Here is an 11169-nt window from a genome sequence, read left to right on the forward strand (position 1 = left end):
AGTACTGGAGATTCCTAAATTTCTGCTCTTATCGTGTTTTGTCTCGGTGCCCGTGCATAAAGTATAAATAATATGTTATCCTCTTACAGACCATTATTATATTCCCAGCGTTTGATCTACATAATGCTTCCCGGCAGCTCTCAAAGACATTTACATATCTGCAGTGTTTTCAAGGCCAAGCTGGAAAACCGTGAAACGAAGTCATTAGGCTGGGCACAATGTTAAATAAACGGAGCTTTTCTCATTCTTAAAGATATTTTAAGGGGAAAAAAATAAACTTCATTCTTGCACACATTTAATTAAAAAACTATCCATTATGTAAAAACCTGTGGATCCGTCTTCATTCTTGTAGTTCAGTTAAAGTCCACAAACTGAATGTGCCATCCAGCAGTCGAGGAAAATAGATTAAAACGTTGAATTTTCCACCCAAACATTAATTTCAGCGATGAACCATCACATTTCTGAGCAAGAAAACTGCTAAAAAAAAATAAATATATATATATATATATATTAAACAAATCTCCAGGTCCGTAAAGCTGAACTTCTCACTGACTATATGACCTCAATATCTTTACCAAAACTAGTTCCAAGAAAGAAAAATCCTTTCTCCCCCTGGTGCAGCTCACCTGTCAACAGATGCACCTAAAGGCTCAGTGGTTTCCACGCCAAAATGATTTCAATGTGTTGCCAGGGAAATGAATAACAGGCCCACTTCTGACATGGAAAACACTTAGTTACCCTGAGTTAAGTGGCCAGGGGGGAAATTGTTAAATGGAGCAAGATTACCAAGAGAAAACATCAATTGAGGGTGCCATGTTTTTGGTGGACAAAACAGCTGACTCACAAAACCACCAAAATGTTAAACAATTTTAGACCTATAACCTAATTGGCAAATCATTTATTCCTCTTCTTTATTTGCTTCACACCCAAAGGTTTCAAAATTACTTTAGAAAATAAAATGCCCATAATCTTTTCTATCATTAGGAATTCAATTATGGTAGTTGAGTAAATATACTCAGCTACATTCTACCATTGATTGCGTTACATTTGATCTTACATTCAACAGGAACCGTGAAACTCGTGTTTGTTTCAGCCGGAGCCAATATCCCGTTGGACCGTCTGGGGACCGTGACGTGGTGGGTGATCGGTCTCTTAAGCGCTTAATGCAAACAGTTAAGTTGCCGCTAACTACACCGTGTTTTGGCGTGCGGACATCTGCCAAACATACCCAGGAGTTTTACTTTATGTGGACTAAGAGGTCGTTGTGGTTGTTTTGACGGGGATCGAAGGGTTTTGCTGCAGACTTTCCCGGTAAGTTCGCTGCGGCCTCGCAGACCAGGTAGCATGCGGAGCTAGCGGCGCTCTCGACCGGATTCAAAGACGCGTCGACGGGTTTTAAACCGCATTCACGTCATTATCTGAACCAGTTAACATGGTCTTCTCCGCCCGGAGGGAAAAAAAAAAAAGCTCGACTTAAGCTGAGCGTTAAGATAACAGTGACCGGTTAGCTCCCCAGCTACCGCCGGTCGGCTCCTCTGAAAGCTGCGCGTTAAGTTTCTGTCTTTGAGTGGTCCGTGGATGAAGGATTAACGCCCTCATGTGACTCTGTCCAGATCAGGACTGTGTCTGAACTGATCCGGCGGCAACATGAAGCTCTACAGCCTCAGCATCCTCTTCAAGGGAGCGACCAAAGCCAACCTCCTCAAAGCGGCCTACGACCTCTCCTCCTTCAGCTTCTTCCAGCGCTCCAGGTGCGTCCTTGTCGTCTCCATGTCTCCATGTCGTATCCATGTCTCCATCTCGTCTCCATGTCTCCATGTCTTCATGTCGTATCCATGTCGTCTCCATGTCGTCTCCATGTCTCCATCTCGTCTCCATGTCTCCATGTCGTCTCCATGTCGTCTCCATGTCTCCATCTCGTCTCCATGTCTCCATGTCGTCTCCATGTCTCCATCTCGTCTCCATGTCTTCATGTCGTATCCATGTCGTCTCCATGTCGTATCCATGTCGTCTCCATGTCGTATCCATGTCGTATGTCGTCTCCATGTCATCTCCATGTCTCCAAGTCGTCTCCATGTCTCCATGTCTCTATGTCGTCTCCATCAACGTGTTTTGATCTAAAACGTGTTCTTACCACCGCTGGGTTTTTAATGTCACTGTAATAATCTTGATGTTTGATCTGTGCGGTCGCCCAGCAGACTTTTGACTGTCTCCTGTTGCCCACGAGTGATGTTATTGTTTTGGTCTGTTTAGTATTCAGGAGTTCATGACCTTCACCAGTGCCTTGATTGTTGAGCGAACATCTCAAGGAAGCCGTGCCTCTGTCAAAGAACAAGGTAAAAAGACAACCAGGCAGTCCAGTTTTAAAATTAAGATTTTTTTTTTTTTTTTTTTTTTTTTTTCCCCCCTGTCAATGATCACTTTAGACCCTCAGCATCAAACAAGCTGCATTATCAAATTGATGTATCAAGTAACAAGAAGCTGACGTTAACAAATATCAGGGCCGCCCCGATGCTTAATGACTGTGTCTGTACAGAGATCGCACTTTATATCAAAAGAAACGTGTCACTTCTGCTTTTCTGAACCAGCATCAGACTCTGGGTTCACGTACCATCAGGAAGGCTGTTGGAACACGCGTTTGTTGTGATCACACCATCTATGGTTTCTCTCTTTCAGAGTACTTGTGCCATGTGTACGTGAGAAATGACAACTTGGGCGCCGTGGTCATCGCAGACACTGAATACCCGCAGAGAGTCTGTTTCACATTGCTCGAAAAGGTGGGCATACATACGAACATAAAACACACTACTATAGACTTATCAGCTTTCAGAGTTAATATTGAGATTGTTCTCATTGTTTTTTTGGTTTTTTTTAGGTATTAGAGGAGTTCTCTAGGCAAGTAGACAGTATAGACTGGCCCTCCGGTAATCCCGAAACCATAAACTACAAAGCTCTGGACATCCACCTGTCTAAATACCAGGTCAGTTTATCGTCTGCTTGTAGGAAAATATGTCAAAGAAAACTCCGATTGCCTCCGAGTATGACTCGACTATGACTGTACCAGGTGTGCCTCCATAATTACCACGTTTTGTCATTTCCTTGTGTCACGTCGAGCTTAGGGCTGGGCGTTGTGGACAGAAACTAATATGATCCTGTTTTTGGCCAAATATCTCGATATCCATATTGCAACAACATCGTAGGGATATTTCCATGATGAGATTTTTCATTAATATTCACCAGTAATGTGGCTCCAATGGTAAAGTGAAATAATAGAACAGTCTACTAAGTTTATGAATCTGTTTGTGGCCGATCACAGACTACATGTTTACAAAAATGCGGCCACACAGAATACATGAATACTTGACAGCTAAGTTGCTTGTTTTTGTGTTTTTTTTCCTCAGAACCCCAGAGAAGCAGATGCAATGACCAAAGTGCAGGCAGAGCTGGATGAGACAAAGATCATTTTGGTAAACCACCTCCCCAAGCACAGACGGTAGTCGACACTCATCAGGGCTAATTATGTATGCACATTACTCACTTGGGTGGAAGCATTAGAAATTTTCTTTTTAGTATTGCGATATGGCTGAAAACACACACACATTGGATATGGAAAGATCACACTACCGGTGTAGTGAACCGAGAGGAGAAAGAACTTGTTTCTTTTCACTTTAAGGTCTAGATACCTTCCAAATGCCACGGTTCGCTCAGAACTTGGTCCTCAGACTTCCTTCCTACCTCTTCAGAAATCATGTGTCACGTGTTTTATGAAACTCCACACTGAGAGATGGAGATGTGGAGACACAATACCTTTAAAAAAAAAAGATAGGGATAACGGCTAGCCTGGTGTTCCCAGACCCAAATTTACTGCAAGAATTCATGTCTGACCTCGTTCCATTGAGGATTGTTTCCAGTTGTTGCATCCTGATGGACGTAGACCTCGGGTTCATTTGAAAGACTAATGTAGCAGCCTGTAACCAATCAGCATTGACCGCCACCCAAACTCTACCACCGCTGCCGTCGTTGGAACAATTTAAAACGCCCTCAGTTGTTGCTGATTGGTCCGGGGAGCAAACAATGCGAACCCAGTTTCCAGAATATAATCACAGTGAAAACTGAAGCTGCGAGCAACAGTCAGGTGAATCCGGGCCACATAACAGCCAGCAGTTTAAGACAATCTCTCCAGGAAGTAACTGCTGGTGTTGCCTTGGGCTGTGCACATCAAAAGCGTCACAAAAGAGAGCTACAAAGAGGAGTACGATGCCACGCCCCTTTCTCACATCTGCACAGCTAACCGGTGAAGGTGAAGGTTGGATCGCCAGTTCAGGAGGTTAACAGCAAATATGCAACACGGACCCCTTCTAGCGTTTGGAGGGAGGACAGTTCTGATCCCACCAACCTTAAATTGGGCTTAAACCAGTTTTATTGGCCGGTTTGTTAATCTATAATAGTCTTTACACTGGGCAGGATCTACCTAACGAAATATGTTGCTTTCTTCAGCATAACACCATGGAAAGTCTGTTGGAAAGAGGAGAGAAGCTGGATGATCTCGTGGCAAAGTCGGAGCACCTGGGGAACCAGTCCAAAGCCTTCTACAAGACTGTAAGTGCTGACGTCTCTCCCGATTGCCGCTGCATGGTGCGCCCGTCATCACCCGATGTTTACAGACCATGTGTACGTGTTTGTCTTCACCCTGCAGGCGCGGAAACAGAACTCCTGCTGTGAAATCATGTGATGCCACTGCCTCGTCCTCGCAGGACACGCCTCTCTCTGCCTTTCTGCTTTTCCTACAACTCCCATCATGCACCAGCCTCCAGCTGTCAACAAGGACAGAACGGGCCGCTGTCTCGATCCAAGATGGGGAGCAGGGATGAGAGCATTAAAAAAACCAACAAAAAAAGATGGCCAGTCTGAGTTTGACCTCTCTGGATTGTGACTGATGGGGGCTGAAGGAGCGCCGCGGTTCGGGTCAGGGGACGAAAGTACCGTTTGAATTCTTTGTAACCTTTTCAAGGGGTAAACATCTTTGTGGTGTTTGAATACCAGCCGGAGACGTAATTGTGTGACGTTGTGTATTGGTAGTGTGTCTTTTTGAAAACGTCTTCGAACCATTTAATGTTATTCAGACTGAATCAAATCTTAACACTTTGATCTCTTGAAAAAAAAATTTTTCGAAAGAGTATTAACCGCAGTTGTGCTTTTGCTTCGAGGCAACTCTGACAATCTCACAGTCTTATCATACAGCGCGGCACCGCTGCAGTTCTTTTAAAACTGGTTTTCGTTCAGGTGTAGCCTTTAGCGCCCACGAGGTGACCCCGTCTATTTACTCCGCTGTTCAGATGAGCCTCAATGGTGAGATCAACCTAAAAACTTGAATTGTGAGCAAAGCGGCTGTTCGGACACGTGACGTCAGAATTAAGATCAATTTTACGGTGATTTTTAAACATAGTTGGTCTACCGGATTTAGTTGCATAACTTCTTCTCTTTTTTTTTTTTTTTCTGTCCGATAGCATTAAACGAAATCTGCAACATTCCCACTTTGAATGATGGTGTTATCGAATGATGCAAATGCTTGAAGCTGGTGAGAAGTGGGAGATTAGACGTAAAGCGCATAAAGATGTTTGCCATAGATGCAGCCTTATCGCAGTGTGGCTAACGCGTAACCTCCTCCATGTCCTGTTTCATCTCTTTTACTGTGTAACGTAGCCATGCTTTTCGCTCTGGTATCCAACACGCATGACACTTGAGCAGGCCGTATGTCAGGACGGACATCCCGCTCTTTCTTCCAGACACTCCACGGCTGACGTCGTTTCGCTGTGAGCAGCGTTTGCTTTCCATTTCGGTCTGAGAAACTTCCCCCCAGGATCTGCTGGTGGGTTTAAGATGAAGCGATGCCTTTTTGGTTGTGTATTTTAGGTGTTTCTCTGCTCTCTCTGCTGTTTGTGTGTTCGAGTCGCTGGTGTGAAACATCCAGCTGCGTTCATGTCGAGTGCCTGTGTGTCTGATGTGAGGACAGTGCTTGTGTGTGGGGTCTGAATTTGCTCTTTTCTGCTTTTACATTGTAAACTTTTTGTGCAATATCTGCAGACTGTTGGTGTGTGAGAATAAATGAAAATATTTCTCATAAAAGATTAACTTGACCTTTGTATATGCTATTCTTATAACCAAGTCCCACATGAAACTTGTCCAGGGTGTGTTTCTGAGATATGTTTGATTTCTTCTTTTAAAACCATTCCAATTGGTGTGTTGAATTTGGTCATCTGTCAGATGTACAGAGCTCTGCTGTATCTCACTGACCTTACTGTTGAACAGTCGGCATCTCAACGTTTTTGATCCACATGTGGTCTGCAAATTTAAAACAAAGACTTCTGATAACATACTGTCTGTATTAACATTTTGTTTTTGGAACATTGACGTGTTCAATACTGTTGCAGGACAAATAATCTTAGATAAACAGAAAAATTGTTTCTTGTGTGTCTTCATTGTTTCAGGTGTCCATGTAGAAGTAATTTTTCTGAGGTTTCAGAACATCCTAACTAAGTACATTTACTCAAGTACTGTACTTGGGTACAAATATAAGGGACTTGAACTTTTAATAGAATTGTTCCTTTTGATGCTGCTTTATACTTCCACATTTTATTCCACTTCATTTGACACCTTTAGTTACGATTAAGATTACATCTTTTAATACCCGTTCTGTCTAGTGAAAACCATTTATCTCCAAATGTGGTTTGAATTTGATTTTCTTTTTTTTTTATATAAACAGAAGGATCATAGGTTCCTTCATATGTTGAGAAAAATGTCCTACTTTTTAAGCTAAATTAACTATTTTTAAAACCCACTTGGATTTGCTGTAAAATGCATTGTTTTTCTGAGCTTTTAGACTATTTACATGTACATGGTTCTCAGAGCAGATGCGATACAAACATGATGATTATTATAGAATATGTCATTACTCTAGATTGTTTATTTTAAAGTACATAAAGTAGTTCAAATAAGCTCAAACTTAAGTAATTACAGCTCTCCACTGCACATTAATGCAGCAGTAATATTAATTTTACTTGAGACAGGTTTTGAATGTATACTTTATCTTGCAGAGTTTTTTCACAGTGTTGTATTAGTACTTTTCACTTAAGTAAAGAACCTGAATACTTCCTCCACCACTGGTGACACTGCAGTAAAAGTTGTTTTGTACAGAAACATGAAGCCAACAGTCATCATCTTCATTATAAGCAAACCTGTGGGGATGTGTGGTCCCACCAGCAGGAAGGTTAGGTGCGAAGTTGGTGCAACCTTCACTTGCTGTAGGAAATGTTTTAAGTTACCTTTAACAGGGAGTTGCAGCTCATACATTTTCCCTAACAAAGTGGTTATCAGTTAGGCCTTTTCGATGCTTCGTGTAAAAGTATCTAAACAATTTATTTCGATTTGTTTTTACCCTTTGGAGTACAAATATATCGCCTACCCGAAAGTCTAATATAAAAAAAAAAATTAAAAAAAACTCCATAACAAATCGATGACATTGACGGCTTAATCAACATGTTTACTACATTGTCTGAAAGATCCGAGTTTAAATGACGCGCTTGAAAGCAACACGAGAGGCGCGTCTACAGCGCACAGCTGAGGTGAGAAAGAAAGGAAAACATTGTTGACCGCACAGCCTCAGACATGTGGTGACATGGAGGTGAAAAACAAGAGCAAGACTGTCACCAGTGACGGGAACAGCTCGAGGGTGAGCGGCTATAACCGGCGTGGTTTTCTCTGTCCGGTGAACAGCAATGTGCCAAAACAAGTAGTTTACTTGAATTGACCAGGGCTAAAGCTCGACACAGCACTGAGTTGGACTGGCACTATTTTTTTTTATTTTTTTTTTCCTTCCTGCCTCTTAAGTAACAGGCACAAGTGTTGTCTTTGTGCACATGTTTTGGAAATATGTGTCTATTTTGCATTTCAATTTCTTGCATATTTCCTTGTCTTCGCTCCCGTCGTCGCCCGAGGCCCTCAGATTTTTCCACATTGTTGGACTTCCTGCTGCAAGTTTCCACCTCATGCTACACTAAACCTTGTTTTCTCACGTTCCCCACCTTCCCTAACAAATGTAATTGTATAAAGTGGCCGATAATCTGCACAATACGAGTTGTTGCGGTGGCAGTGTGTCCTGTTCTCTTGGTGATCTGTTCCCTACATATTATTTTTTTTTTTTGGTTCAAACATGAACATTTTGCCGTTGTTTTTTTTCAGATGGTTGACCCAGATCTCAGAGGACAGCTTTTACATACTGTTCAACAGAGAAATGGTGAGCTTTTGTCTTTTCCATCTTCTCGAGTTACAGTCACCAGGGAGACCCGAACTATTTATCTGGATTATACTCAATAGCTACTTAGTTAGTTGGATCTTTTTATTATTATTATTATTATTATTATTTGTTCTGATAAAAAGCTGAAGTACATGTGTGTTTACTCTCACAGTGTCATGCCTGGATGTTCATTTCAATACCAAACTAAAAGAGCCTTCACTTTGAAATATACCAATTTAGCATTTAGCAGTAGGTGTTGGCTTTAGGGGCAAACACAAGACAAAATAGCAGAGCTCCAATGATGCCGAGTGCTCTCTGTCCAACGGTGAAGGTGCAGTGGTCAAAAACATGCAAACTATACACTGTGTCAAAGGGAAAATCAAAGAAACATGCAACATGTGTGGGGTGGGAATTAGTTAATCAGAGAGGGGAGTTGCTGACTGAAAAGGAGACGAGGAGAGTGGCGTGACAGTACTGTGCCAAACTCTAATATTCAATAATGACCGCAGATTTGAATCCTGAACTTTGACCCAGTTTCTTGACCCATTGCTCACCGTGAGTTTGCTAAAGCTGGTTTGGAATAAAGGTATTGTTTGCAAATCTACATATTTCAGGATTTATCAGTTACTTTTCAGTTAATGTGTCAGCAGGGGGCTTTAAAAATTGTGTTCACCAACCTCAATAACGAGCCATTCACATCCTAGATCTTTGTCTTTTAGACTCGCGTGGACATTTTTAATAACATTTTAAAGTGTCACTGAAATAGTTACGTAAGCCACCGTGTCCCATAAACACACACATTTGCGTTGGTTTCAAGTATTTCTATTTTCCTCCTCCATAAAGTTTCAACTGCAGCGGCCACTCGTCCCTCCTGGGCGGAGGACTCTTTAACCAGGAGCAGTGGGATCATACCCGGTGAGACACACTTTTGTACAAAATCTTCACACACACACTCGGCGGGACCCGTTTCAGCTCGGGGCCATTTTCTTTGGTAGCACCGGAAACTTCGATTTTCCCAAAATATTTATTTTCTGTTTTTATTTTTGTCATTCACGTAACACTTCCACAACGCACACCTCTTGTGTGTGTTTGCACGTAAGGTTTTGTGTGTATATTTTGTTGACGCAGAGTAGCAGAGCTGCTTCTTGCTTATCATTTGAACCTTGTGCTAGAGAACCTTTGTACTCTGGTGACCTCAGGTCTGCAGGTCTGTGTGATATAATGATACCACTGAAACTGTGCACTTATTTTGACCCACAGTGTGTGTTACAGATGCTGAGGAGGTTCAATCTTGTATTGATGTGTTTCGACATACAGCTCTCTTCTGGACAGGATGACATTGTGGGTTTGTTTCAGATTAGTGTAAATTCAGCATATGCTGACTAGGTGTTTGGAAGGGGCAGTTAAATCCCAAAGGTCTCAGGGTTTCCACTGGTCAAGGGTTTTCTAGAATATTGGGGGATTAAGGAAGTATTCCAGCCGTAGGAAGTCAGGATATTTGATTATTTTTTGGGGGCCAAGTCACAGAATATCAGGAAGTTTTGTTTGGAGCGGGTTTAAATTTGAGTTATTATTTAACAAAATGTAATATTTTCCATGAAGTATCTTTCTACATGGTGTTAATCAATGTGTTTCCTGAGTGGTTTTATCCCCTTTTCAATTATCAACAATCACTTCAGTCAAGATATGCTTCTTCTTGTAGCTGCCCATTTAGGCAAACACGCCAGGACATTTTTTTTTTTTTTAAGAGCTTTGGCTACAAAAAGATGACTTCAAAGTTTGGGAGAGTAGATGACAGAAAAGCCAAGTGTGAAGTTTATAAAACTACTATTTATCTAATTGAAATACGAGAAGTAGCCCTTCACAGCCACACCAACGGTAAGAAGCATACTGCTCCCATCACTGCTCCACTGCAGCCCAATTTAGGACAAATCTTTGAGCGGAGGCAGCTTGAGGAAATTCATTCATTTTGTTCCCGTTTAAGAAGAAATATTTTGCTCAGTTTATTTTTTTTTTTAAGCGGTCAAAAAGAAACATTTGGTACTGAATACACCTGTGAACCAGTAAATAAAGCTCACAAAATGTTGGGAATAAAATAATGTGGCTGGATTTTGTCTGGTCAGCACAAAGACGGACAGTTTTGGTTTTTTTTTTAATTATAGGTCACATAAGGATTAACTTCTGAATCAGTGAAAGTCAGCACGTGCCAATAAACCAATGTGTTTGTGCTTTTAGGTGCGATTGCAGCCACAGTGTTCATTGCGTTTCTACTCGGACTCTATGCTGTCCTCTGGAAGTGCATGGTGTCGCCACCGCCACGGTAAAGAACAACCAAGTTGGAACTTGATTTTGTTAGAGCGATCTTGCAAACTGCTCTCTGGTCGACTGCTTTTTAGTGTCACATGTCCGAACTTTGTCATCACAAAAACACAGATCGCCTCACCTGATTTGCAATTCATATTCAATTGTGTTTTAGTTTAATGTAAACACAATCATTTCTGTTTCCATTTTAGGAAGCAAAGCAAAGTGAGGGTGAGAGTACAACAGAGGACTTCTGTGTGAAGAGGTTGAAAATACATCGTGTTGGTTCGGCAGGTCGTTTCGGGTTCTTAACGGTGGGGACTAAAATGTGAGAGCAGAATTTGCCCTCTGAAGACAATCCTTTTAATAGATCCAAAGATCAAACCGCAAACATTACTGAGTGGAACGAAGTGGAGGTGCCGCGTTTCCCTCAGCTTTACTGTCTGCTGGTGGCGTCTGTTGACTTGAAGCTCCACGAGTTACGAACCAGAAAATTTGAAAGAGATTTAGAAGAACTTTCGACAGCATCCTACCACTGCCTGATTATTCGTTGCTTTATTTTTATGTTTAAAAGT

The 11169-nt window shown here is 41.8% G+C and overlaps 2 protein-coding genes across 3 annotated transcripts; both read left to right on the forward strand.

Moving 5' to 3' along the window:
- The first annotated feature begins 1116 nt into the window (after positions 1 to 1116).
- On the forward strand, positions 1117 to 6464 carry ykt6 (YKT6 v-SNARE homolog (S. cerevisiae)). Its single transcript, XM_069138338.1, has 8 exons — positions 1117 to 1311; positions 1614 to 1751; positions 2254 to 2336; positions 2677 to 2777; positions 2876 to 2980; positions 3402 to 3467; positions 4498 to 4599; positions 4697 to 6464. The coding sequence occupies exons 2-8, from the start codon at positions 1648 to 1650 to the stop codon at positions 4730 to 4732; spliced, it is 597 nt and encodes a 198-aa protein (XP_068994439.1). The 5' UTR covers positions 1117 to 1311; positions 1614 to 1647; the 3' UTR covers positions 4733 to 6464.
- Positions 6465 to 7640: 1176 nt separating this feature from the next.
- LOC138191885 (uncharacterized) lies at positions 7641 to 10891 on the forward strand. Of its 2 annotated transcripts, XM_069138945.1 has the most exons (5): positions 7641 to 7729; positions 8239 to 8293; positions 9137 to 9208; positions 10529 to 10613; positions 10807 to 10891. In XM_069138945.1, the coding sequence occupies exons 1-5, from the start codon at positions 7676 to 7678 to the stop codon at positions 10853 to 10855; spliced, it is 315 nt and encodes a 104-aa protein (XP_068995046.1). In that variant the 5' UTR covers positions 7641 to 7675; the 3' UTR covers positions 10856 to 10891. The 2 variants fall into 2 exon arrangements, 1 of the variants encoding a protein (XP_068995046.1); XR_011177760.1 differs by lacking the exons at positions 10529 to 10613; positions 10807 to 10891 and adding an exon at positions 9554 to 10109.
- The last annotated feature ends 278 nt before the right edge of the window (positions 10892 to 11169 follow it).

The sequence above is a fragment of the Embiotoca jacksoni genome, unplaced genomic scaffold (assembly GCF_022577435.1).
Source record: "Embiotoca jacksoni isolate LCO1_2020_lvr unplaced genomic scaffold, fEmbJac1.0.p SCAF_8, whole genome shotgun sequence".
NCBI lineage: Eukaryota > Metazoa > Chordata > Actinopteri > Embiotocidae > Embiotoca > Embiotoca jacksoni.